Source organism: Desmodus rotundus, unplaced genomic scaffold (assembly GCF_022682495.2).
Source record: "Desmodus rotundus isolate HL8 unplaced genomic scaffold, HLdesRot8A.1 manual_scaffold_272, whole genome shotgun sequence".
NCBI classification, from domain to species: Eukaryota; Metazoa; Chordata; class Mammalia; order Chiroptera; family Phyllostomidae; genus Desmodus; species Desmodus rotundus.
In genome coordinates this window covers 1-26,133 of record NW_026527338.1, presented here as the reverse complement: position 1 = coordinate 26,133, position 26,133 = coordinate 1, and the positions used below count along the sequence as shown (strand labels likewise).

Genomic DNA, 26,133 nt, shown 5'->3' with positions numbered 1-26,133 from the left:
CGGGCGCTGCAGCGGGTGTTCCTCTCGGCAGCACTCGGCCGGTTCGTGGCCCAGCCGTGGGCAGGGGATGGGAAGGCGCGCATGCCCGGCCTCCAGCTGGCGGCCCCAGGCTGGCTGCGTGGGCGTGTGTGGGCTGAGCCGGGGAGCAGGGCCGACTGGCACCCCAGCGCTGCCTCCTCCTCCTCACACAGGTCGTGTTGTCCTCGCTCAAGCACGGCCTCTTCAGTGGGCAGTGGCTGCGGCGGGTCAGCTACGTGCGCTGGGAGGGCGTCTTCCGATGCATCCCCATCTTTGGCATGTCCTTTGCCTGCCAGTCGTAAGTACTGCCCGCTCCCAGGGCCCAGGGCGTCTGTGTTCTGTGGGGGGGGGGGGGTCCGACCCTCGGCCACGGGCCTCGTCCACTTCCTTCAGGTGCCCAGTGCAGGCCGCGGGAGTCGCATCCCGTTCAGCTGTAACCTTCACCCCCGCCCCCTGTAGGAGAGCAGCTATGTTTTCATTCATCCTTTGTGTAGAGAAGTCAGCTTTATTCCCAACACGTTGCCGGCACTACTGGTGAGAGCACCCAGTTTGCCAAACCCCCCGTGAGAAGAGCTGGCTGGGGAGCACAAAGCAGCCCGAGCCATCTGATCGCGGAGCCCCAGGCACTCGCCAGCAGTGAGCTGTCTGCGCGAGAACATTTCAAAGGCAGTTGCGCAAACACCGCCTGCAGGCTGCCTCCGGGATGCTGCTGGAGGCCCTGCGAGCGCGTCTGCGCCTTCCCCTGGCGCGCAGCCCCGTGGGCGCAGACCAGCCTGTTTCCAGGGCTCCAACAGCGTTGCCTTCACCGCCAGTGGCGAGAGCCAGTCACCCTCCCGGAAGAGAGGTGTGATTGGTGCCGACGGGAAAAGACCCTCAGGGCGCTGGCGCTGGCAGAGCAGCTCCCCACCCCCGTGGCACTTGGGGGCACCCTGATGCCGTGGCAAACCGGCGCCGCATCAGACGTGCTCGTCCTGCGTGCTCACACCCACGCGCAGCCCCCACAGCGCCGCTTCCTGCCACGGCTCTCCCCTGGCAGCACGGTTCCCACCAGAACACGCGCCGCCCTCGGGTCCAGCATTTCCTCCGCAGTAGGTGATGGAAGTGGCACTCTGTCACTGGGCACCTGGTTACCAGGTGTCCCTTTTGTGTTGAGCTTGTACTTTTTTTAAAGATTTTTTTTAAAAAGGCTTATTTATTTATTTTTAGAGAGAGGGGAAAGGAGGGAGAAAGAGAGGGAGGGAAACAGCAATGTGTGGTTGCCTCTCACACGCCCTCTACTGGGGCCCTGGCCTGCAACCCAGGTATGTGCCCTGACTGGGAATCGAACTGGCGACCCTTTGGTTCGTAGGCTGGCGCTCAATCCACTGAGCCACCCAGCCGGGGCTGGAGTTTGCTTTGTTAATGATGCCCTGTGCACGTCTGTTGGGTTTGCTTCTGAGGTCCATCATATCATAGGTTCCTGAAGGCTTGTCCTGCTGCTCACACATGCTGTGGGCCTGCAGAGATATCAATACCCCCGCGCACAGTAGGGGAGGGCCACATGCAGCTTGGCCGCCCACCCTGCTGACCTCCCCGTCCGGGGCAGAGACAGCTCTTCCCTCCCACGGTGGCCACGCTGGAGCTGATGCAGGGATGGGGGCTCCTGCCAGCCCTTGCTGACGCCCGCTAGGCCCTGCCTGCGTGGCTGGTCTCCTTGTCACGGGGACGGCCAGGCCCCTGCTTTGCATTGCCGTGTGACTCTGGGCCTCCCTTCTAATCTGGGAGTGCTGGGGTGCAGAGCTAGCAGTGCCCAGGGGACACGGGGGCCTGGGTCTGTGCTGCGGGCAGAAGAGCGTGCTCAGGGCCCCGCGGAGAAAGCTCTGCGTGACTCAGGGAGACTGGGTCATGGGCACCCCCTAGTGAGGTGGAGTGCAAGGTGGGCTGTGCTGTGGGGGTCTGTGGCTCCCGCCATCAGGGGAACCTGGGGCACAGACTCAGTGGGGATGTGATGACACCTGGGCTTTCCACACTTGTCCTTGCGCAACCCCTTCCCACAGCACCTGCAGCTCCCGGGGCAGGGGCTTTTCCGTGTGTGCGGCGGCCGCGGGCGGGAAGCCCTGGGCCTGGGCCTGATGCCACTCCCCAGACTGGGCTCCCTCATGGGGACGCTGCTCCAGCCCCAGGGGCTGGCCGGCACCAGATGTTGGAGCTGCTTCCCCTGAGGGTCCCGGCCGTCTCCCAGCCTCACAGGCCTGGGCCTCAGGGTCCACGGTGGCCTGTGCGCAGGAGTGGGTGGTGGGTGTCAGCTTCTGGCATCTGAATCTCCGCCCTGTCCTGGTCACCTGCTCTGTGGTAAACGCAGTACGCCCTTCTAGTTCACGCCTCGCTCTGCAAAGGCAGCCGTGGGGTTGGCTCCACAGACTGCTGGGCTCACCCACTAACCGCCGTCAGCCTGTTCTGACGTACCTCCTGCTGGTGCCTTGGGGCCTGTGTGACTCGGGTGCGTTGTGGCTGCTGGCCATGGTGGCCTTCGGGCTGTGTCTCTGAGCCACACTAGGACCCGGGCGGGTAGGACTGCAGAGCGGCCACTGTCAGCACAGCATCAGCCCCGCTTCTTGTCTAGACGCCCCCTGTGCAGCTCCTTCCTCCTGGGCCTGCTCCCCGACTTCCTCCGCATCCCCTTTTTTCCTCGGAGAACCCAGGTGTACATGTCCCTCCCCCGCCGGCAGCACCGCACTGCTGGCCCAGGGCGGGGACAGGAGCTGCTCTTCTGTCATCTCCTGCCTCCCGTCCACGCGGATCTGAGCGCCGCCAGGGTGCGGACGTGGGCGGGCGTCCAGGCCGGCTTGTGTTTGTTTAACTTTCCAGTCCTCTGACAGCGGCGCTCCGCACCGCTTCCTGCCTCCCCAAGCCCCGCGCTCCCCCAGCGGTCACGCTCCTGGGGCAGCAGGCCCACGGCCTTTCACTCTGCCGCGCCTGCCACGTGTTTGCAGGGAGCAAGTCGGGGGGCCCTCAGCCCCCTAGCTTCCCGCCCCGACCCTGTTGCAGTATCTTGGCTCTGAGTTACATGTGGCAGGTGTGGTTGGGGGTGTCAGGGACTCTGGCTGAGGCTGTGTCTGTTTCTGGAACCTGCTTGTGAAGCCTCTTGTTTTCACACAGCCAGGTCCTGCCCACCTACGACAGCCTGGACGAGCCGTCGGTGAAAACCATGAGCTCCATATTTGCCTCCTCCCTCAAGGCAGTGACCATCTTCTACGTCATGGTAGGGCCCTTGTGCCCTCCCCTCCTCGCCGTGTCACGGGCGGGTGGCAGTGCCCAGCTCCCCACAGGCCCCTGGCACAGTGTCCCAGAGCCCAGTGGTGGCAGGCGGCCCTGTTCCTCACCTCCACTCCGGGCCACCCTAGAGCCACTCCGCCCTGCTGGTCTTCATGGCCTGTCGGGGGGGCGCTCCGGGGTGGGCAGCACTGCCTGGGCCCCAGCCCACTCCCGCCGCTGGGGACAGCCAGCCGGCCAGTCCCTGCCCCCGTCTCCAGAGGCTCCCGTTTGCGACCTTGTGGACAGTCGTAAATACGCCAGGGCTGTCGCCCAGACTCCAGGGCTGCAGAGTCCTCACGCTCACAGATGGTCTGCGTGGCTCGGCACCAGCAGGGTGTCTCCAACCACAGGGGCGGGTGCCTGGGCCACGCGGCCCCACACTTGCCACACAGGAGCGCCATTTGCTCAGAGCCCTGCCGTCCTCATGGGGAGCTGTGTGGGGCCCTCACCTCTGGTGCCCGCCCTTCCTGGGGAGGAGGACCGTGTGCGAGCAGGGAGGCAGGCAGGCGCGGGGGCAGCCCCAGCAGCTGCGCCTCTGCTCTGTCCCCCGGCAGGTGGGGTTCTTTGGCTACGTGAGCTTCACCGAGGCCATCGCCGGCAACGTGCTGATGCACTTCCCTTCCAACCTGGTGACGCAGATGATCCGCGCCGGCTTCATGATGTCAGTGGCCGTGGGCTTCCCCATGATGATCCTGCCCTGCAGGCAGGCCCTGAGCACGCTGCTGTTTGAGCGGCAGGTGAGGCGCCCTCGGACCGCGGTGTGGGGCCCCTGCTTCTCCAGGCTCCACGACCTTCTCTCCTAGTGGCTTTTGCTCGTTTTTAATGTCCTGGGTGGTGGTGGGCGAGCTTTCCCAGCTAAGTGTGAAAAAGGTTCAGTTACAATGCGATCTTTTATTAGGGTTTTTTTTAACCCAACTTTGGAGAAAAGAAACAGCACAGCGCCAGAACAAACAGGGAGTGACTCACATGTGTGGTCAGGCCCAGTGTCCAAGCAGCCCAGGCCCACGGCTCCTCTCTGTGTGACGGGTGTCGCGTCCCTGACCGGAAGTCGTGGAGGCTGGTCTGAGGCATAGGCAGGGACTTCTGGTGGCTGCATGGGTCCCACGTGACTGGCTCGGGCCAGAGTGTGACACCAGACTGGGCAGGGTGGGACACCCAGGCTCCAGAACAGCTAGAATAGGGCTGCTCGTCCACGTGGTCAGCGCTACTTCCCACGGGTCCTACCACCACAGATGGCGCCCACACAGAGGCCACGCCCTGAAGGACTGGCTGCCCGCCCAGTCTGGTTTGCCCCCCTCGCTAGCTGTTCAGGCAGCAGGCTCTAGGCCAGGCCTGATTTAGCACTTTGTCCCTTGGAGGGCAGTGGCGGGCAAGTCATGTGGCCCTGGGGCCCCTGGCGTCCAGCCCAGCGCCCGCCCTGTGGTTGCCGCCTCCGTCTTCACCGTGTGAGGCAAACACGGCTCTATGTCCGAACGGTGTTTGCGTTTCTGTGCGCAGAACACTTTTGTTTTATTTTTTATCCTTAAAGGTTTTCTTTATTTAGTTTTAGAGAGGAAGGGAGGGAGAAAGGGAGAGAAACATCAGTGTGTGGTTGCCTCTCACACGCCCTGGGGTCTGGACCACAACCCAGGCGTGTGGCCTGACTGGGAATCGAACTGGTGACCTCTCGGTTTGCAGGACGACGCCCAATGCACTGAGCTGCACTGGTCAGGGCCACAGTGGTGTTTTCCAGTCAGCCCCACTGTGTGCCCCATGTTGTTCTAGAAGCTTCACTGCAGTCACCTGACATGGTCCTCACCGTGTGACCCCAGGTTCACACGTGAAGATGCTGAGCCACAGAGGCGGAGGGGCTTCGGGTCGGCTCGTGTGCGCCTCACAGCTGCTGGCCTGTGTGTGGGGGAGGGGCGCGGGCCCCGCACTGCGAGCCACACACGTGTCACGTGGAGTTGCTGCTGCGTCTGCCCCGCACTCTGCGCACCTCCTTCGTGGTGCTGCTCTGGGGGGGTCAGGACCAGCTGCTGACCTTTCCCTCCGGAGTCGTAGGGCTGGTTCGCATGCCGACGGAGGAGTGGCCTGTGCTTCAGGGCGGGCTGCAGGGCCACATCCCATTGCTCGAGGGCGGCTGGGGCCCCCACACAGAGCCCTGGCAGGCTCCGAGGGGCTTGCTGGAAGGAGGGGGTGGGGCTCCCGCATCTCAAAGCCTTCTTTCCGCTTCCTCCCCTGTAGCAAAAAGACGGGACCTTCGCTGCCGGGGGCTACATGCCGCCTCTGCGCTTCAAGGCGCTCACCCTGTCGGTGGTGTTTGGCACCATGGTTGGCGGCATCATGATCCCCAACGGTAAGTGGGGCTGCCCGGCCACCGGCCTCCGCCATGTTCCCCTGTGTTCTGCTTCCTCACTGTTGCACATGGGCCTTTGGCGGCCTCCGCGTCTCACGGTATCCTGCCCTCAGGAGTCTCCAGTCTCCTAAAAACCCCAAGACTCTCAGCCTTCCTCTTGGGAGCGGGGGAAGGCACGGGCAGACGTGGCAGTTTGAGGGGCCCGCACAGGCACGGGGACCTGCACTGGCACCGGGGCAGAGACCCCACTCGGGCAGGCAGCAACCAGACAGCGGCCCCTTGCTCCCGCCAGGCGAAGGCCAGGGCTCTGCCCGCGGCCCCTGGACAGACAAAGGTTACTGCCACCAGGTGCTGCTGAGTGGGACTGTGTTGCCTTCCCCAGGTCACAGCCCGGGGCCCCTACCCTCCTGGCTTCCACCCACGTCCTGGGACTGCCCTGCTCAGCTCTGCTTGGTTACTTGCTGAGCAGCAGGGGGTTGTCGTGGAGCCAGGCAGTGTGGCGCCGACCCAGGGGCGGGGGGAGGGGGGTCAAAGCTGAGCCCTGGAGCAGCCTCCCTGGGGCTTGCTTCTGTGAGGGGTCAGAGCTGCCGTGCTGTCCCCAGGGAGGGTTGGAGCCGCGTCAGTGAGGAAACTGAGGCACAGACGCCACAGCGGGAGGGAGCAGCCTTGTGCTCCCACCCGGCTGCTGAGCCTGCGCAGTCTGAGTGTCCAGGGGACAGGGCGGGCTCTGCTTGCTCTCGGGTTTGCGGCCAGCTCCAGCCCAGGTCCTCCAGGAGCCCCCGGGCGCTCTCGTCCCCAGTGGAGACGATCCTGGGCCTCACCGGCGCCACCACGGGGAGCCTCATCTGCTTCATCTGCCCGGCCCTGATCCACAAGAAGATCCACAAGAACACGCTCTTCTCCCAGGTGAGTGCGGCCGGCCTCCGAGGGGCGCCCTCTCTCGAGGCTCCTGTGCACTGCTGATCTTCCTGCCGAGGTTCCGGTCCCGTGGGTCATGACGTCCTCATCAGCACTGAAGCCAAACGTGCGCTCCCCAAACGTCTGCTCCCCAAACGTGCCCGCGTGGGGCCTGCATTGTCTGTGGGTCCAGTCCCTTCCCCTGAGGCCACCGCTCTGGAGGACCCCCGCCCCCCCATCCTGCTAGGGACTCTCACGAAGCCACCCCTCCCATCTCCCGCTGTGGCGGATGGGTGAGCAGGGAGAGTGTCTCGCCGTGTGTGGGGATGAGTCTGTAGGAGCTTTTAGAAAAGGAGGTGTCGTGTCAGCGGCCCGAGCAGGCGGAACCGTGAGGCGTCTGCCCCAGCGTCCGCATGCAGTTGAGCTCGTCTGTCTTTGCCCGTCTGACGGTGTAAACAGAGTCTCACAACGCGCACCTGTGTGTGTCTGGCTTCCTTAGGTCACGTCTGCCTTCACCTGTGTTACCTCGGGGCTGGGCCAGGGCAGGTGGTCTGCCCGCGTTCACTGCTGCGTGACACCTGCCGGGGCCAGGGTCCCAGGTGGGCCGCCCCAGAGTCTCCGGGTGCACGCCTGTGCGTTTCATTGGTTATTCACTTCGGGGGTGGGGAGTGTTTCCGGGCCTGGGTTCCGTCCACCGGACTTGGTGGGTTTTACTGAACTTCTGGTTTTCCTACGTGGTTCTCGGCACCATGTTAGAGTTCCGGTGGCTTTTGTACCTGCCATCCCTTCTACGGACCCAGGCCTCCTGGTGGGTGCGTGGTGAGTGGTCCCCGTGTGGCCAAGGAGGCTGGGGCCCGCCCGTGTCCGTGGCCACTCCGTGGGGTCTTCTGGACCGTTTTGATCGATTGGTCTGTCTTACTGACTTGCAGACGTTTGAGATTCTAGATGTACTGTGGCTCTTTTTGCAGGAACATATTGCAAAAGTTTTCTCTCACTCCCGCCCACCTTTTCACTCTGCGTGACTCGTTCCGGTCAACAGGTGTTGATTCTAGTGTTGTCCAGCTTCTCGGTCCTTCTTTGCTGCGTGCTTTTCCTGTGCCACTGAAGGTGGCGTTGCCTGTCCCCCGGCTCAGAGGACAGTCTCCTGTCGGACACTGCAGAAACTTCTAACTTCCTCCTTCGCAGCCCTTTGCACTCGGTGGGTGTGAGGCAGGCTGGGGCTCTGGTTAGCCAGCACCCTCCGTCCCCAGGGTGCCTGTCCCCTGTGGCCTCCCTGTGGACCAGCGCGCTCTCCCGTTGGGCACGGTGCTGGGCGGCGGAAACCCTCCACCTTCCATCCTCCAGGGTGCTGTCCCTGCTGCAGGCCTCGAGCCATTGACTGAGCTTTTGGTCGCTGGTCAGCTTCCTCTGAGACAGCCCATTGGCCTTTGGAGGGGCCAAGCACCCTGGGGGTGGCGGGGTCAGCGGCTTCCCTCAGGCCACAGCAACCTCTCGATCCTGTGGTTGGTGCTCCTTCACCTGCTTTGGGGGGTTTCCTGGTCATCTTTTCCCTGTGTGGTTGGAGGGTACACACTGGACTTCAGCCCTGTGTCACCGGTTGAGACTCACCTGGCCTGGCACGTGGTGCCCTGGTGGGCGCTCGCCTTGCCAGGTGGTCTGCCCTTGTTGGGAGCAGCATGTAGATCAGTCACATTCACGACGGCGGTGTTCAGATTTACCTGTGCTCCCTGACTCTTAAACCTTCCTGTCATTCTGGGAATGGGGATGTGGCCATTCCCATCGCGACGGTAGGTTCGCTTCCTTCCACAGTTCTTACCTTCCACTTGGAAGCTGAGTTACTAGGAACAAACAGGTTTAAGATGCTTATGTCTTGTTAAACTGACCCTTTTTCCTGGGAAATGCCCCCTTTTTATCTTGAAAATGTGTCTCTCCTGAAGTCAGCCTCCTCTGCTACATTGTAGCTAACACAGCTTTGTTTGGGGTTTATATTTGCACAATGCAGCTTTTTCATTGTACTTCTTTTGATCTCGCTATGCCTCTCTACCTGAGGTGTGTCTCTTACAACAGCATGTGGTGGGCTTTTGTCCTGCCTCGTTTTCATCCAGCCTGTTAATCGGAGTATTTAAGACTGTTTACAGTTGATGTAATTACTGATTTGGGGGGATTAAAGCGTCCATCTTATTCTTTGTTTTTTATTTGTCCCATCTGTTCTTTTTTGGTGTTTTTCTTTTTGCGACCTTTCGGGTGAAGCAAGCATGTTAAGTGTCTGTTCCCCTCTCCCCGTCAGCGGGTGCTGTGTGCGCCCCGTCTCCTGCTCTTGAGCACGAGGCCGTGTGATGGGAGGCCTTGGCTCGCCCGAGTCGGCGGTAACTGTTATCTGCCGCTCTCCAGACGAGGCAAGGGGCCCGTGCTGTTTTAACGCCATACCCTGCCTCTGGCCTTTGGTGTGTTCTTCTTATGTGTTTTAATTTTACGTGGATTTCAAACTCCTCGAGACACCGGTTTCAGAGAGCCCGTCTGTACTTACACGGGTCCCCGCAGATTCTCGGTTTTCTGTCCACTGGCCCCACCTCCTGGCATGCTTGGTAGTTTGTGGACAGTATGTGTGAGAACTGTCGAGGTCCTTTTTTTAAAATATGAAAATCTATTTATTCATTTTTAGAGAGAAGGGAAGGGAGAGAGGGAGAGGAACATCAGTGAGAGAAACAGCGATCGGCTGCCTCTTGTAGGCACCCCAACCAGGGACTGAGCCCACAACCCGGGTATGTGCCCTGCCTGGGAATCGAACCAGCGACCTTTTGCTCTGCGGAACAACACCCAGCCCACTGACCCAGGTCGGTCAGGGCCTGATGGGATTTTGAGGGCGTTCTCTTCCGTGCAGCAGACAGGGCAGCGGCGGCGGGTGATGCAAATCTGCCGTGCTTTTCCCTCTCTCCTAGGGTGTAGCCTCCCTGGGTCTCAGGGAACCACTTCGCCTGAGGTCGCTCAGTTCTCTGCTGAGCGTCTCTGTGGGACTGACAGCTGGCAGGGCACTGGCCTGGGGAGGAGGACACGCAGGACGTGGGCGCCCTCCTCCTCTAGGGGCGGAGCCCCTCACTCTGGCGCCGTCCTGTGTGCGTGCTCAGTGCCCACACGTTTGTTCTGCCCTCACGGGGTGCAAGTGGGGAGCGGTCTCCGCCGGCCGCCCGCCCCCACCGGCTGCCCACCCCAGCCGGGGGCAGCGCTGGGCAGCACTTGCAGGAGCTGCTCGCAGCAGGGAGGACTCAGCGCACCGCCTGCCAGCTGGCTCGTGTTTTCTCCGTTTTGTTAAGTCTCGGGTCCTGGTCCGTCCGACTCTTTCTGGGGGAGAGAGTTAGACGCCTCCCCGCTCCCGCACTCCGTGAAGACTTCTTCCCTCGTCCGGCCTCCGTTCGCTTTTCCCTTGGGCTCTTTGACCTGTCTGCTTCCGTGCGGGGTGAGCAAAGTGGTGGTTGTGCTAATAAGGGCTTTTCCAGGCCCCCCCGCCCCCCCCCCCCCCCCCCCGCCCGCAGCTGTCAGACCTCCGTCCTCAGCTGATGGGAACTGCCACTGCCCCCTCGTGTGGCGCTGTTGGGCGTGTTTGGGCCTCGTTCGGGACTCTTGTCCTGCTTGCTGGCCGGCCTGTCCAGCCCCGTGGCCTCCACACTGTTGTGCCTGCCAGGCCTGCAACAGGGTGCCCGCACGGGACGTGCTCCGGACGCTGCGTTCTCGCCCTTTGCTTTGCTTCTGTTCATAAGGTTTCTGGGCGCTCTCGCGTGTTTGTCTTCTGTACCCACGTGCAAGTCAGCGGGTCTGACTCGCAACAGAGTAACCCCAGCTCTTTGTGCTTCGGCCTGGCTGGGATTCACTGAAGCTGGAGATGAATTTAGAGTCAGCATCCTTACACTCTTGCTGACCTGCAGCACGTCCTCAGGGCTCCCTGTGCGGTGGCCCGGCTGCCTCGCCCCTCGTGTTTCTGACTGGCTGCTGTGCCTCTCGAATGTTCGCCGGGCTCTTGGTCTCGTCTCCTCTTTCCTTGTGGTTAGCCTTGCTCACCATCATGGGCACATCGGCTCCCGGCCCCGGCAGAGGAGGTGGGGTGAGGGGCCGCCTCCTCTTTCTCCTGCCTGGGCTGGGACATGTCTAGTACCTGCCTGTTGAAGCCAAGGCCAGCTCTCGGCCCGGTGTGCGGATGTGCGTGTGCGAGCTCCCGGCCGGCCCCTGTCCGTATGTGCCTGTGCACACAGACTCGGGGGAGAGGGGGCGCGGCAACTCCTGGTGAGACCTGAGAAGATGCGCCTGGGTGTGCTAACTCCCCGCAGCCCAGCCTGCAGGGGCCGTTGCTGCCTTTTCCTTTCCAGCACAATATTCACTGTTCAGCTGGCAGGCACTCTGGCACACACAGGCCCCTTCTCTCTCCGGGCTCCCTCACGTCCCGGCTCCCCACCCCACGGCAGGTACAGCCCTAGCAGGCTTGGCCGACGCTTCGGCTGTGGTGATCAGTGAGGGACCACCGTCTCCTGGTACGTCTCCTGGTAGCCAGTGGGACTGACTGACAGGCGGGCCTCCGCGTTGCCCCCGCTGCTCCTGCTGTTCTCAGAGGGGGGCTTCCGGTCTCCTGCCGCCTGCCTCTCTGGGAAGGCAGGGCTTGGGGCTGCGTGTCCCCTCTTGCTCTCGGGGTCTTTGTCTCATTCAGGTGGTGCTCTGGGTCGGCCTGGGCATCCTGGTGGTCAGCACACTCACCACCCTGTCCACAAGTGAGGAGACCCCTGTGGACTTGGATGTGGCACAGGAAGCCCCCGGTGGTCGGCACGCAGAGGCTGAGGGCGCGATGGAGGCGGAGGCGGCCCAGCTTCCAGGTACGCGGCTCTCAGGTACGCCATGGCCCCCAGCCCCTTGGGGTCCTGAGAACGCAGGTGGCCTGTTCCAGGCTTCCTCACCTGCCCAGCTGCGTCTGTTCCGTTTGGGTGATGGAGGGGGAGTGGGCAGCCATCTGCATGCAGGGGACAGACAGTAGGCAGGACAGCAAGGCTGAGACCTCCGTGCCCCCATTCAGTGCCCTGACTGGGGGGTCAGTCTGTGGATGTCGCTCGCATTTGTTAGCTTTGAGGTTGTAAATTTCAGCCGGGTGTCGCCTGGCCAGAGTCGGTGACACCCCTGTGCTTCGTGTGCTGCTGATGCCTGTCCCTGGTCAGGCTGCCTGTTCAGGTAGGGTGACAACTCTCACACCCTCCCTCAGCCGAGGCCACCTGGCGGAGCCCGGTGCCCGTGCCTGTGGGATGCAGGAAAGGCGGTTGCTGAGCGTGCCTGGGATCTCCCCACCCAAAGTTACTGACAAAAGAGAAGGTCCTGTGGAATGGCCGGCCAGGGGCGTGGATTTGCTGGGGTGCTGGCAGGGGCCGTGCTCCTTGGCCCTGTTGCTGCCTCTGTTCCAGCTTCACCTCTGTGTGCCCGGAATGAGCGTGCGCCCTTCTGCCTTCCTGTGCCTGCAGGGCCAGCAAGAAGACCCTCCCTCAGTGGGTTTCCAGCAGTGAAGACCCCTGGGAGGGGCGGGGCTCATGGGAGAAACACCCCTCAGCTGGGAGCTGTAGGCGTCCGTGGCTGGTGCCCGGACTCAGAGGTTTGCGTGGGGAAGAGGTCCACGTAAAGGGGGAGGGATGGCGCTGGCGCCCTGCCTGGGCCCTTGCCCGGCGTGTCGGCCCGTGTGTGTGTGGGGGGGAAGCCCTCCAGAACTGGACTTGGGCACCGGCTTCTCCCTCCTGAGCAGGCTGTGGCAGGTCTGGTGGAGGGTTTCCCAGCGTGAGCCAGCACGGGCGGCCCCAGCAGCTGCGTTCTGCCCTGGAGGCGGTGCTGGTTCACCTGGAGCGCTGTGGCCACATCTGGTTTCCATTTACTCCTCGAGGCTGTAACAAAACACAGGGCCCCTCGGAACCACATGCCTGAACCACATGCCGTTTGTCTTTAGCTCACTCTCTGAGTCTCTCTCCCCGGCCACCCCCGTAATTGACGGGCAGCCTCACCGCAGCGGAGCAGAGCCTGCGGGTCTGCACCATGCACATTGGGCGCTGCTGGCGGCGCACGAGCAGGCTTGCTGGTGTCTGACGTCTCAGTGATGGGACGGCACAGAATTGCCTTAGAGCCCCAAGCTGGCCCTGAGAGTGACCAGGGGAGTCCTGCCCTCCTGGCGACGAGTGTGACCGGCACACGGCCCAGCTCGATTGGCAAGCAGAGCCCGGGACGCATGCCGGTGTGTGCACAGCGGGGGGAGAGGTGCTGAGCCCTGCGAAGGCTCAGAGGCAGAGTCACCCATTCGCCTCCTGGTTGGGAGCACCTGCGGGGGCTGGCTGGTAGACACAGGCTGTGACATGATGGCTCCTCCCGTGACGGCAGCGTCCCCTTAGTTCCTCTCCCCCAGCGCCTGCACCGTGTCCTGCAGTGTCGGGGAGCAGCCCCGGCCAGCATCCCTCGTACGACTCTTTCCCTTCCCGCAGCATGTGGGGGGACATGGCTATGCTCCTGCTCTGTGGGGAAGAAGGGCCAGGTAGGGCCCTCTGGGTGCCCGGCTGGATAGGAGGAAGGCCTGCGAGTGCCACTGCACTCCTGAGTGCAGACACAGGCGGCAGAGGGTGACACAGGCCTGAGTGGGGGCTCGCCACGGCCCCCACGTCCAAGTCTGTCCTCAGGTCTCAGGTCTGGGGACGGCATGCTGCTGCTGCAGCCCCCTGCCCGCCGCCCTTGTGATGGACTCTGTCCAGGGTCTGCCCTTGCGTCGGGATGCGGTGGGGAGCCCAGCCGTGTGGACCTGCTGGGTTCAGAGGGGCCCCCAGGGCAGAGAGGGGCACTGCCTCTCACGTCCCAGCCCCGAGTGACCTGGCCTGCCCGGTCTCTTGATGAGTGGACCAGCTGCCCCACCTGCTGCCTCTGGGTCGCCCTGCCCCTAGGTGAGGACCAGCGGGTTACAAACGCCCTGGCCGAGCACCCGTCTGGCGCATTGCAGCTGCGCTGGAGCAGAGGCAGGACTGGGGCCAGGAGCCGCCTTGTGGTAGGGCCTGACGCGTAAGCAGTGTCAAGGGTCTGCTTGTTCTCTGAGGGCATGGCCCTGAGGTCCCGTGTGTCTCCCGAACTTTAGCCCTCTTCCAGGGTACAGGACTCAGGAGTCATTTAAGTGACTCTTGGTGTGCGGCATCTGGGGTGGCCGCTCTCCTCACAGATCACAAGCTGCACGGAGCGACCGGCTGGGGCTGTGGCAGTAGCACTTCCCCCGACCTGGGACGGGGCTCTGCGGTAGGTGGCAGGCAAGCCAGCCTCCAGTGCAGCGGTCCTCGTCACTGTGGGCAGGCTGCTCTGGACGCTGCACCTCGGACGCTGTTGTGCGTCCGACCCCAGCGACACCCAGGGGCAGAGCCAGGACAGCCTGTGCCGGCAGCCCCCGGCCCGTCTCCCTGAGCCAGAACCAGACAACTGTTGACACCACGCTGGGCCCCAGGAGGGGTCCGATGGGTGGTAACTGGCCATCGGCCTGCTGTCTCCTGGGACCTCCTGGCCTGAAGCACCTCAGTGTGTGTCCCTTGTCACCACGGCTCTGAGTGTACAGGAGGTCACTGACCAACTAGCTGGACTGCCCCAGGTAGGTAGGGTCCACCATGGCCTGGCAGAAAGAGGCATCGACTCGGAACTTGTGCGTCTAGCTACCTTGGCCATTGATTGCTGGCAAGTCTTGCTTTAGCTGTTGGAAGCGATGACCTGGAGGACCAGTGAGCTGGCCAGTGCTGACCTTTAGGGGCCAGGGGTTTGTGCTGGCGCAGGGTGCCCTCTGCTGGCCTCTCCTAAGCCCCACCGGCTGCCAGCCTTGGAGGAGAGAGTGGGGCCAGAACCCGGCTCTCCCCCACAGCCCCATCCGCTGTTTACGGGGTCGCACTGCCAGCCACACAGGGCCATTTCCTGTCTTTCCCAGCCTGCGGTCACGTCCTGTCGGAAGCCAGGCAGGCGGAGCGGCTGTGTTTAGTTGTTTGAAGTTTTATGTCCGTTTTTTACGGCGCCTGGGAGCTCAGCTCTGCCCTAGAAGACACTGTGGCCCTTGCGTGGGAACGGCTTTTGAGTGCAGAGTCCGGCCCCTGGAGGCTGCCAGGCAGGGGTGCCCTTCACACTTCTGGCAGGTGGCTGAGAGTAGCGCTTCCTGGGCGCCCCCCACACCTGCTGCGGTCACGGTCCCCCCCCCCCCCCAGCGGACCACATTGGGTGGGGCACTGGTTTTGTTCCCTGCTGAGAAATGACCGCCCAGGGAGACTTCTTTACCTTTGCCATCTGCCGGGCAGATGCCTCTGGTTTATGGTGCTTCTTGGTGGCGCATGGGGCGCCTGTGAGGGTAACTGTGTGGTGGAGACCAGGCCGCTTTCACCTGCGTGGCGATGGCCACAGCTCAGTTCACCTCCAAGTGCAGCCAGCAGGGCCCGTCCCTGCCCTGCACGAGACACGGCCCCCGGACCAGCACGCCTGTCCGCCGCCCAGCCTGCTGACATCCTCTCCTGTGGGAGGGGACAGGCCCCGTCTGAACGGGAGCGAGAGGAGTGCTCCTCAGTGGCCTGCTCGGTCCCTGCGGCCGCCTACCAACCCCCGCCCCAGGCCTCGGCCCTCCCTTTGCAGAGGGCGCGGTGGCACCTGCCTCAGGGTGAAGGGACAGGTCTTTAAGTCTGTCCTCCCCTCTGTAGTTCTTTAGATTTTGCCACCATTGCCCGACGCAAAGGAAGCGTGTGTGTTTCAAATGGACATGGTTTCCCAATGGGCTCACCCTGGCCCAGTTCCGGGGCCGTCCTTGGGCCCCTGCCGAGGACCTGCCTAGGCTGTTGGGAGAGGCTGGCTGTGGGCGCAGGGTTCAGTGGGCACCCTTTCGATACTGATGTTCACCGTCAGCAGTAGGAGGCCAACAGGGTGACCAAGTCAGCCTCCTCACAGCTTCAGCACCTCTAGCCCCTCTGCTGGGCAGCCCCAGCCTGTCCAGGGCGGGTTCGTGCTGCCATCTGGTGGTAACGGCCAGTGTTGCACAGAGTGCTGCTCTTGGTACCAGTTAGGTGTAAATTTCTTGTCAACGTGTCTTTGTTGCAAATACACATGAAAAAACGACAGTTTTCTGTGCTTCGCAGCTGCTAGTGATGGAACAAGTGAAACTGCTTAGGCTCTGCCATTTGACTGGGGGATGTGATTACAATCCAGGGAAACCGCCTGGGTCCCTGCTGATGGGTGGGGTAGCCGTGTGGAGATGCTACTCTCAGCCAGTCTGTGCTTGCAGCCCAGGACCCAGGCATGGACGTGGCCTCGGACAGCCGAGATAAGCCGAAGCTGCCACGGGAGAAAGATGAGATGGAGCAGGCCCAGATTAAGGGCCCTGTGGATGTGCCCCCAAGGGAGGACGCCAAGGAGAAGCAGGAGGAGGCGCAGCTGGACCGGCCCGGGCAAGGTGGTTCGGGCTGGGTGGGAGGCCTGGGGCCGCGCAGGGAATCCTGGGGCTGCCGGTCTTCCCCGCTTGGCCGTGCCCACTTTGCATTCCTTCCTGCCTCCTCCCTCCTCTGGTTCAGAGGGCTGCCCTGTCCCCTGCCGGAGCAGCTGGTTTGCAGCTGCCCATCTTGTAATTTTCCAGAAACAGCGTGAGTCCTTGGCTAGACAGCAGTCAGACCTGCGAGAGGCGCAGCCGCCAGCCTGGGACACAGCCCGTGGGACGGAGGCTGGGTCGTCCTCTCCCTGCTCCCCAACACGCCCTCCGTGTCTTCCCAGGTGTGGCGGCACCCATGGGAGAGGCCCACCGCCACGAACCCCCCGTCCCTCACGACAGGGTGGTGGTGGACGAAGGTCAAGACCGAGAAGGACCAGAGGATGATGAGCGTTCACACGTGGATGAAAAGGCACCCGGGGTGGAGGGTCACATGGTGCCACCCCTGCCGGATGCAGAAAGAGAGAGACGTGGGCAGGTCCAGGCCTTGGAGGCAGCAGTGGGTCTTCCTGAAGACCCTCAGAAGGTCGCAGAAGGGAACGGTCAGCTGGCCATAGAGCCCGTGAAGGAGGACGTGGGGCTGGGCGGCGGGGGTCTGCACCCAGGGCCCCAGGCAGGGCTCCCCGAAGGGCCGGACGCCCCGGGGGCAGGCGCCCAGGACAGAAGAGACGGCGTCCCGATGCCAGACCAGGCTGCGGGGGCTGCAGGCAAGCTGGCGGACAGTGAGCCTGGTGGGTGTCAGCCTGGGCTCATCAGGAGAGGCCCTCCCCTCGATGTGGGTGTGGGGATGACCAGCCTGGGGCCCTCTCCTCTCGCAAGGCTGGCCTGTGAGTGTGGCAGCCCCTTTGCCTCTGCGGGGGGTTTGTCCGGTGGCTCCACGGCCACCATGACATTTGTCACGCAGTTGTTCCTAGACCACAGGATGTCGGGTGCCCCTCTGCTCCCGTGTGTCTGGGTGCACTCGGGGATGGCGCCAGGTGCCTGACAGGTGCCACGCTGCCGAGTGCCGGCTGGGGGCGCGGGTGCGGCGGGCCCGCACTTGGTGACTGGCCCAGGGGCGAGTGCTGGCTTGCTGCCAGGGCCTGGGAGATTGGTAAACACTTTTTACTACTTCCCTGGCCATCGTCAGGCTGAACACAAACCGAGCTGGCGGGAGGGCGGGGCCGAGGGCAGGGTGACTTTAGGGAACATTTGCCGCCTTCTGTCACCCCTCTACCTTCTTCTGTGCCCCTCCCTTCTGCGTTTCCTGTGAACTGGAGTCTCCACTGTGTGTGCAGGAGGGAAGCCGGCCCCCGGGGCCGGGCAGCAGGCAGAGCCTCGAGGTCAGAGGAACTTGGAGGGACAGGCCGGAGACCTTGCGGAGGGACAGGCCGGAGACCATGCTGGCAGCAAGTTGGAGGGTAAGGGCTCTACTTTCTCACTGTGCACCGCCGTCCCTTCCTTCCAGACTGCGGGCCACCAGCCACCCGGAAGGAGCCACCAAGTGCCTGTTGTCTTAGGGGCCCTTTCTAGGCCGCCCCAGTCTCAGGCTCCCTGGTTTTCTACGACGGAAAGGCCTCAAGCAGCTCTTTCATCTCCCTTTCTGCCCATAAAACCCTGTTGCTCTGTCTCAGGACCTCAGAGTGGACGAGTGCATGTTCCTAAGCCTGTGGCCTCACAGCCTGTGGGGGTGGGGCTAGTGGGGGCGGGGCGTTAGTCCTCAGCGATCTGGAGGCTTTTCTGATCCTTTTCTGACCCGGAGGGAGGACTGATGCCTGTGCTGCTCTGTCCCCTCGTCCACCATGCCCCTTAGCTGGGGGCCACCCGAGGGGACACTTTGTCACTGCGGTGAAGACCCATCACCCATCCAAAAAAGGAAAGCTTCTCCTGCCTCTTCTCTCCCGGGAGTTGGGAGTGAGACTCACTGTGAGCCCTGCAGACCTGCTGCCCCGTGCGGGTAGGCTCCAGCTGTTGGCTCTGGACTCACCTCGCAGCCTCGCCCATGGGGCACCACCTCCGTGGTCGGAGCTGGTGGCAGCCGCCTGGCTGGCCTGGTGGGTGACCCTGATTTCTCTGGCGACCCACTGGCTCCAGTGCCCCATCTCCCAGGCTGAGCTCCTGCACTTGCTGCATTTGGTGGCCATGTGGGAGGGGCAGGCCTGTGTCCCTTTGCCTGGGGAGGAAGGGGAGCCACCTTGGGTGGGGTCCTGGGACACGCCTCACTGTCTGGACCTGCCTCCTGGCAGGACCCTGGGGCCGCCTGCCCAGGGCGTGGGGGGTGGGGGGTGGTGACTTGGGGCTGCTGCGGCGACACCCCTTCGGCGCTGTGTCTCTGTCTCAGTCTCTCTGGGTTTGCTGGCTGCCTTGCTCAGGACCGGCTGCCTAAACCTGTGTGATCCTTTGGTTATTTCTCTCTGAAGAGCATTCTCACAGTTTCCTATTCTGCCTTTCCTCCATGTGCCTCTCACTGGGATGAGCAGCTGAAATCCAAAAGATAGTCGCAGGTATGGACTGAGAGGCGTGTGTCGCAGCAGAAGGCACGTGTGTGGTGGGCCAGAGACTCGCACAGGCCGGGCCCCTGCCCCTCGGTTAGGGCCCTCGATGCCTCAGTTCACCCCCTTCTCTTCCAAATGCCCTGGTCCTTCCGGGCCCTGCAGTGGCTCCACGGTCACTGGAGGACAGTCTGCCAGCACTGGTCACCTTGGGCCCCTGGGAGATGGGGTGGGGCCCTGTGCAGGCCCGCCATGTGCACATTGGCGTCAGGTAGCTCTCGCCCTATCCGTGCGGCTGGTGTCTGTGGTCCAAGTGGCGCACAGGCCGTCACCGCCACTGTGCTCCGTGTCTGTCCTGGTGTCGGTGCAGGGCCGGCCCTCCACACAGCCAGTGAGGCAGGGCCCGGCCTGCCTGGGGCAGGGGTGCTGGCCGCACTCAGGGCCGTCCGTGAGCCAGTGACCAGTGTGCGGTCACGAGGCCACAGTGGCTGGTCAGAAACTTGTGGGGATGGCGCCATGTGCCCCCCTCATCAGAGGAAGGGGTGTGGACCCCTGGCCCTGCCCACAGCTGTGGCTTTGCTTAAGCAGTTGTCTTGGGGACTTCAGGGCATCTGGGTGGGTGCGTGGCGGGGCCCATCCTTCCCATGGTCAGCCTTAGCGTGCTCCTCACAGGCCTGCTGCCTGCACATTCCCTGCAGCCTCTGGGAGGCTGACCCCACCCTCTTCTGGCAGGTCACAGGTCAGAGGTCACTGTTGGGAGGACGAGCCAGCATGTCCTGTGTGCCCAGCAGGTGGGGCTGTTGCTGGGTGGTGGGCTCTCCCTACTGGGAACGTCTCCCTCCCTCCGACGTGCATATGCGGCTTGTGTTGCTGCTGAGACTCAGGTGTCGCGGGAGTTCCATAACCCGGGCTCCCTGTCCCCATGCTTGCCACCGCAGGTGCAGGAGTGCGCCGCGGGCCCCCCGGGGCCACGTTCTGCATGGGGCTCTGAGCGGTAGGGGCAGCAGGGCCTGGCCACACCTGCCACCAGGCCTTTCCCTCAGCCCGCCACCCTCCTTCAGTACGGGCCCACAGCCCTGTCCCAGGGGGCTGGACACGGAGCTGCGTGGGGACCGCACATGCTGGGGCAACTGTGTCCTCAGAGGGCCCAGCCATAGTCTCTGCTGGGAAGCAGGACGGCGCTGGTGGTTTTCAACCCTCCTCGGGGGAAACGTCGGTAGGTGTTCTTCCTCAGAGTGGGCTCCAGCTTAAACTGGCCAGACTGGCCCTTGTGTGTGCGGCTCTGGCAGGTGCCTGGTGTGAGCGCCGGGCAGTTAGACCGCTCACTGCCCCTGTGAGTGGCCCTGGGAGGCCCCCTTGCCCTTAATGCCTCAACCAGCAGGGACACAAGAAGAGCCTGCAGGGCATCCCAGGGAAGGCCCTGGCAGGTGGCTTTGGTGTCCTGGTGGCAGCCCCGCACAGGCTCCAACCGTGTTTTCCAACCCCCAGAAGCCGGCAGGGCGGAGATGCTGGACCATGCCGTCCTGCTGCAGGTGATCAAGGAGCAGCAGGTGCAGCAGAAGCGCCTCCTGGACCAGCAGGAGAAGCTGCTGGCGGTGATCGAGGAGCAGCACAAGGAGATCCACCAGCAGCGGCAGGAAGGGGAAGAGGGCAAGTGCATTCAGGGGTGGGGCTGGGGAGGGGGTGGGCCGGGCCGGCGGGGGAGGCCTCAGTCCTGCCCAGCAACTCTGTAGTGATGCCCATTTCTGAACCGCTGGCAAGGTGGTTCGTTTTGGTCCTGGGGTCGGTGCCTTCTGCCTGGCTCTATGCTAAACCTGTGTCTTCACTTGCAGTGGGCATGCAGCCCGAGCCTGGGGTGGCGGCACTGAGGAGGAAGGAGCAGGAGGCCCACAACGTGGGGACAGTGGCACATCCCCCCTTGCAGCCTTTGGAACCTGAGCTCAGGGCTCCAGAGCAGCCCCCTGCTCTGCCCCAGGGACACAGCCAGCGCCCCCTGGAGGGCCCCAGGGGGCCCGCAGGCAGAGTCCCAGCCGGTCCTGGTGGGGTTGACACCCAGCCAGGGGTACCCCAGGCTGAGCCGAGGGAAGGCCGGCAGGGCCAGGCTGCTGAGCCTAAAGGGGCTGCGGTGCAGGAGCAGGCCCCAGAATCAGACCTCGCTGGGGCACCTGGGAGTCCAGAGAAGCGTGATGCTGTGGACGATCCTGGGCAGAGTCAGGACGTTGGTGGCGGAGGCTCCCAGGAGAAGGACAAATCTGGAAAGGAGGTAGCAGCTGCTGGTGCTGACACTCAGGAGGAGGGAGGCGCAGTGGGAGCAGAGGCCGGGGACCCCCTTGTGAAGCCCCAGCAAGGGGGCCAAGACCAGAGACCTGCAGGCCTGCCCAGCAGGTCGGAAGGGGCAGCGCCGGGGGCCCAGGCTGGGTCCCGGCAGTTGGAAAGTCCGGCCACCTCTGCCAGGGCTCAGGGAGGCCACCTAGAGGCAAAAAATGAGGCCCTTGGAGGGGACCACCCTGGTGAGGACCATGTGCCCGCTTCCAAGGAAGACACTGCCACCCAAGAGCCTGGGCAGAGGCCGGACCCCGAGCTCAGGCACAAACAGGCTGTGCCCGGAGCTCCGAAGCTGGACAATGCCAAACCCAACCGAGACCTGAAAGTCCAGGTTGGCGCCGACCTCCGGCGGCGACGGCGGGATGCGGCTCCACTTGAGGATGGTGGGCCAGCCCCCAAAGAGGGGGTCGTCATCAGCCTCCACCCCCTGTCTGACGTGCAGGTCCACGACCTCCGCCATGCCCTTGACACCCAGCTTCGCCAGGCTGCCGGGGGCGCTTTGCGGGTGGTCCACAGTCGCCAGATCAAACAGTTGCCCACGGAGGAGGCCTGAGTGCTCCCAAGTGCCTGCCGGCCTCCCGGCCAGTAGGTCTTATCCAGGCCCGGCCAGGCCGCCAGTGGCCCTGGAGCAAGCCGGTGCCAAGCCCCGGAGCTCACGCCCCGGAGGGGTGGTCTGAAGGCTCTGTCCTGCGTGTGTCCTTTCCCAGAGAGGTCTCTGCCATCATGGATGCAGCTCTTAACCTGTCCAGACGACCGAGCTCACCGTGGCCACCCGCTGGACTCCTCGTGACTGCCCCCCACCCCCACCCCCCGTGTTCTGACACAGTGGGTGCTGCGCAGCTGTGGGACCAGCACATGGCAGCCCAGCCTGGCCCTGGCCGCAGACCGCTGGGTGGTGTGGGCTGTACTGGCCTCGCGTGCCGAGCGTCGTACAAACCCGAATAAACACCCTGCCTTTGCCGTGACCCCGCTTCCTGTCTGCGGGCCTGCAGCGGACAGTGACTCCGTCCCCGGGGGTCAGAGCGCGGCCCAGTGCACCTGCCTATCACACGGCCCTGCCCCACGCTCCCCTTAGTTCCCTGAGTGACTGTGGGGTCTCTACGAAAACCTCTACCACTCAGGTCTGGTTAGGTGGGGGTTGAGGCAGCTTAGCTGACAGATGATTCTGTACTACCCATGACAGGCCCGTAAAGGGACAGACTGGGGACCAAACCTGGCAGCCTGAGAGAGGCCCATGGAGTCAGAACTGCTGCCTGGGGCTTGCTGCCCCAGAGCGCCAGGTGCACAGCTGGGACACACCGAGCAGGCCCAGGGAGGGGGGCCTCCACACAAACCGCAACTTGTCCCAAGTGCTACTCCTTGGGTGGCACAGCTCACGTCCTCACTGGAGCCCGCTCACCTGACAGGGTTGCGTGGGGTATCATGTTGTGTCTAGTTTTCAAGGAGCAGAAAAGCCAATGGTGGCGCCCTGGCCCCAGGGGCCATGGGCAGCTGTCCCATGAGCGCCCAGCGCCTTCACCGCTTTGTCCCGTGTGCACCTGCCTCCCCTTTTGGGACAGGGTGGGGACGGTGCTGACTCCAGACCCTGCCAAAGGGGCATTGTGGGGCCCAGGAACCACCACACTGCCTTGGCCTCAGGGCCTCACAAATCGATTTTACCTTTTATTGTAATTTCTATGCACTAGGCAGCCTGGAAATGAATAGAAGAGATGGAACTTTCTGGAGGCCAAGCTAATTCCTCCTGAACCCTGGAGATGGGGGTGGGGTGCGTGGGGGCTCAGATGCTGCTCATGTGAGGCCTCTGGACATCTTGGGAGGCCCCAAGAGCTGAGGCTGGTGTTTGGGGTGCACCTGGCCCACGGTAGTCCTGGGTATGTGATACGGGGTGGTGGCTCCACTTGCCAGCCTGGATTGGAGTTTGAAAGGGTGGCAGGAGGGAGCACCTGGTGGGAGAGCTCTGGGAGGAGCCTGGAGGGGTGTGTGCAGTGGAGGTGCCAGGAGCTATCGGATGTCGGAGGGGACGCAAAGGGGCAGGAGAGGGGTCCATGCTTCAGGCCGAGCGCTCCCACTGGGCACAAGCTGGAAGGTTGGCCCACCCCTCCCTCCATCTGTGGGTCTCCCTCACCCCCGGCAGGGGTGGGGGGTCACGCAACCAGTTTCTGGTCTGGAATTCCAGTGGTTGCTGTGAAAGGCAACTGCCCGCCAGCCAAAGCCAGCCAGGGACCCATGTCTGAGGATGGACACCTTCGTCTCAGACCTGGGGGCTTCACCACCTGGGGAAAACTGGGCCAGTTCTGGAGTACAGTTTTCAGAGGAAATGGAAGTGCAGGCCTCAGTCCTGCGGCTTAGGGATGCCAGGGTGGGTGCATCCTGAGGATAGAGTGACCTGCACGCCCCTGGGAGGGGCTCCTGCAGAGGCTGCATGTGCCCAGCAGGTGGCGCTCAGGAACCGCACACTGGGTGCGGCAGGCACTGGGGGTCCCCTCGCCACTATTCCCAGGCCAGGGGCCCTGGGAACTAACAGGTCAGAAGGGACTTAGCTGATGCCCTGGGAAGCTGAGGAAGAGCAGTGGGCGACCCCATGTGGGAGGGGACCTGCAGCCTCACTGCTGTCCAAGCTGCCAAGTTCCTGAGCCGACCCTCTGGGTTCAGCCTTGTCCACCCGCCTTCTACAGAAGACCCCTCCTTCCCTCCGCTCTGAGCAATCTCCTGCCTCAGGGTTCCTGCGTGGGGTCCCTCCCCCGCGTTGTGGGTCTTCTACCTTCCCTGCGTCCTGGGAGCTGGCAGTTACGCCTTGAGGCTTCGTGAGACTCGGATGACACTTTATTGGGGAGACTCTGAAGTGAGGGTGCCCAGGCAGCATGTCCACAGCCCACGCTGTCAGGCTCTTCGGGGCAAGGCCAGCCCCGCACACATGATGGGCATCATGTGACCCGCGGAGTCCACTGCCCAGACCCCCGTGTGCACGGTGCCGCGCCCCAACAGGCCGTCCTTTCAGCCCTCAGAGCATTAGATATTCCAGGATGCTTGGCCCTTGGAGCCACCAGTACCAGGTCCCTGGCTTTGTGCCCTGGGTCCTTCCTAATGTCCTCCCTCCAGAGTCTTCTTGGCCTGAAAGATAAAGTATTTTATCTTAATGGACTGTTTCCAAGTTAGATGTGGCTCCAAAGAAGAAAGACTCTCACCAAATGCCACCTTTTAGCAAATACCACGGAAAGCCTGGTTGTGGGCCTGGCTGGTGGGAGCCCGCTCCCCCGCTGCCCCCCACCCCCCGCAGGCACCGCGCAGGGGCCCTTCCTGCAAAGGACACTGAGGGCAGAGATGTTGACTCGATTGCCGGGGGACAGGGCACACAGGGCGCCATGGCCGACATGGAGCCCCGTCAGCCTCCCCTGCAGGCTCCGGCTCTGGACTGCAGGCAGAAGGCACAAACAGGTCCATCTGTGCGCTGCCCACTCGGAGAGCCACTCACGCCCCTGGCTCTGCAATGAGGGGCGACCCTGAGGCAGCGTGGGGCTCCAAGGGCTGGGCACACCTGCAGGGATGTGTGTGTGTGACAGGGGCAGAGCAGCAGACAGTAAGTCATGGGGGACCAGGCCCCTGGAACAGGGACTCCCGGGTAACCACAAAAGGGGTGGAGGAACACCTCTGCGTAGTAGGGCTGTTTGACCTTTTCCTCACCCGGAGGGAGGTCTGTCTTGTCTCCCAGGGGAGAGCTGTAAGACTAGGAAGCCACCAAGAGGCAGGAGCAAGTCCAGGGGCCAAGTACAACCGATGGACAGCCCGCAAGGGGTCTGAAATTGATGACAAGGGCTGAGGCGGGGTGGCACGGTGAGGCCGGTGTGCCCCAGCCCTAACGATCTAAAAACTACAGTGAGGTGCCAGGGGTTCCCTGAGTCCCGGGAAAATGAGCATGTGAACCGTCTGAGCTGGACCCGTGGGTCCATCCACGTCCTCTCAGCTATTCGCTTAGGATGGTTCTGGAAGATCAGGGTACGGCCCAGGGCCTGTGAATGCCACTGAGCCGACTCTGCCATCAACGCTCACCCCAGCCTGCCCAGTCCCTCCACGGGGCTTCCCCAGACACGTCCCCGCAACCCCAGCCCTCCGCGTCCTTTAGGACACAGACGTGTGCACGTGACACTAATTCTTTACCCACCTACAGGGCCTGACGATTCCCACCAGATTTGATGGGCCAGGGACCAGGAAGCGTCGGGGCTCAGAAACAGAAGACACTTGCCATTGAAGAGCTGCAGGCAGCCCCCGAATCCAGAACCAATAGAAGAACAGTCTCTTCCCGCTCAGGCCTCTCCACCCAGCCTACGCGGCCGACGGGTTCTCCTTCCATCCCCTGCGACATGGGGCTGTCGCGCGGGCAGTGGGGTACCTGACAGCCCAGTAGGTGCTGGATGCTCCCACGGCTGAAGCCACACGCAGCGCACGCACGTGGGCGGTAAAGGCCGATGTGGCCAAGTCACAGCGGGCGCTTCCAAACGCTCCTCCACCCCCTTCGCCGCCCTCGCCGAGCGGCTGCAGGAGTACCCCCACCTGACAGGCACACAGGCTCCGCGGCGGCGGGGTCGTGCGGGACGGTGGGTCAGCGAGGAGCGTGGGAAGCACCAGCAGGCGCCCAACGCGAACCCAGGAGAAGGAAAGGGGGGCCAGCGGGTCCCTCGCATGCGGCGGGCCTGCGAGTGGGGGTCGGGGGCGTCCACCTACCGCGGCGGCGAAGCAGCTCCGTAGGGCCTCGAACTCCTGAGCGCAGAGGTCCTTCCTCAAGCGGCCACCCGGGGCCGTGGACGCCTGCACGCACCTGCCGTAGGCCGCGGCCTGGGGTCGGGGTGGCGCAGAAGAGGGTCGCGGTGGCCCCAGCGCCTGCGGGTCACCCGGGCAACCCCCGCCCCGTCCCCGTCAGCGCCCAGCCACCCGTCCCGCCCCCCTGGCCCTGCCCGGCCTGACGGCTCCTTACCTCGGCCCCACAAGCCGCCAGGCGCTCTGGGAAGGCGCGCAGGCGGCTTCGCACGCGCCCCCACACCGCCCCGTTCCCCGACATGAGCGGCTCTTCCTGGCGCCTGTGGGTGCCACCACCTTCGGTCCGTCCTCTTCCGGCGCCAAACACCTTGATAGGTCGAGGCCTCCGCCCATCACCTTTTCTCCGTTTTCTAAATGGCCAAGCTTCACCCCTTGTCTCCACCTCTCCGGAACCGCTGTCTTCAAAAGCCCTATAACTGGCTGGTAAGCTGTCTGTCTTTGACCTGGGACTTTGGATTGGTCCAGGCTTAAATTGTTTACCTAAGTTGTCCTCAGGG

General features: G+C 63.4%; 2 protein-coding genes across 7 annotated transcripts in view; one reads left to right on the top strand and one right to left on the bottom strand.

Moving 5' to 3' along the window:
• Nucleotides 1-21,789, top strand: part of SLC38A10 (solute carrier family 38 member 10) — a 28,906-nt gene extending 7,117 nt beyond the window's left edge. The window contains exons 6-17 of one of the 6 annotated variants that reach the window (XM_045190231.2): nucleotides 192-316; nucleotides 3,157-3,259; nucleotides 3,867-4,049; nucleotides 5,539-5,650; nucleotides 6,450-6,556; nucleotides 11,241-11,403; nucleotides 15,831-15,998; nucleotides 16,313-16,759; nucleotides 17,306-17,428; nucleotides 18,488-18,511; nucleotides 19,988-20,149; nucleotides 20,332-21,789. In XM_045190231.2, coding sequence (XP_045046166.2) covers nucleotides 192-316; nucleotides 3,157-3,259; nucleotides 3,867-4,049; nucleotides 5,539-5,650; nucleotides 6,450-6,556; nucleotides 11,241-11,403; nucleotides 15,831-15,998; nucleotides 16,313-16,759; nucleotides 17,306-17,428; nucleotides 18,488-18,511; nucleotides 19,988-20,149; nucleotides 20,332-21,377 — 2,763 coding nt within the window. In that variant the 3' untranslated portion in view covers nucleotides 21,378-21,789. Of the gene's footprint in view, nucleotides 1-191; nucleotides 317-3,156; nucleotides 3,260-3,866; nucleotides 4,050-5,538; nucleotides 5,651-6,449; nucleotides 6,557-11,240; nucleotides 11,419-15,830; nucleotides 15,999-16,312; nucleotides 16,760-17,305; nucleotides 17,429-18,487; nucleotides 18,512-19,987; nucleotides 20,150-20,331 lie in introns of all 6 variants that reach the window. The other 5 variants (XM_045190234.2, XM_045190230.2, XM_045190236.2 and 2 more) reach the window with 5 other exon arrangements.
• A 1,840-nt stretch (nucleotides 21,790-23,629) lies between these two features.
• On the bottom strand, nucleotides 23,630-25,941 carry NDUFAF8 (NADH:ubiquinone oxidoreductase complex assembly factor 8). Its single transcript, XM_045190239.2, has 3 exons — nucleotides 25,794-25,941; nucleotides 25,544-25,654; nucleotides 23,630-23,935 (listed from the first exon to the last, which is right to left on the bottom strand). Exons 1-3 carry the CDS (start codon nucleotides 25,875-25,877, stop codon nucleotides 23,906-23,908), a joined length of 225 nt encoding a protein of 74 aa, XP_045046174.1. The 5' UTR covers nucleotides 25,878-25,941; the 3' UTR covers nucleotides 23,630-23,905.
• Nucleotides 25,942-26,133: the final 192 nt, after the last annotated feature.

Bases quoted from the DNA above. Each gene is read 5' to 3' on its own strand.
- NDUFAF8 (XM_045190239.2), bottom strand. From the start codon at position 25,877: ATGTCGGGGAACGGGGCGGTGTGGGGGCGCGTGCGAAGCCGCCTGCGC. The intron at 25,655-25,793 runs GTAAGGAGCCGT...CCCCGACCCCAG, and splicing joins TGGCGGCTTGTGGGGCCGAG to GCCGCGGCCTACGGCAGGTG. The intron at 23,936-25,543 runs GTAGGTGGACGC...TTTATCTTTCAG, and splicing joins GGAGCTGCTTCGCCGCCGCG to GCCAAGAAGACTCTGGAGGG.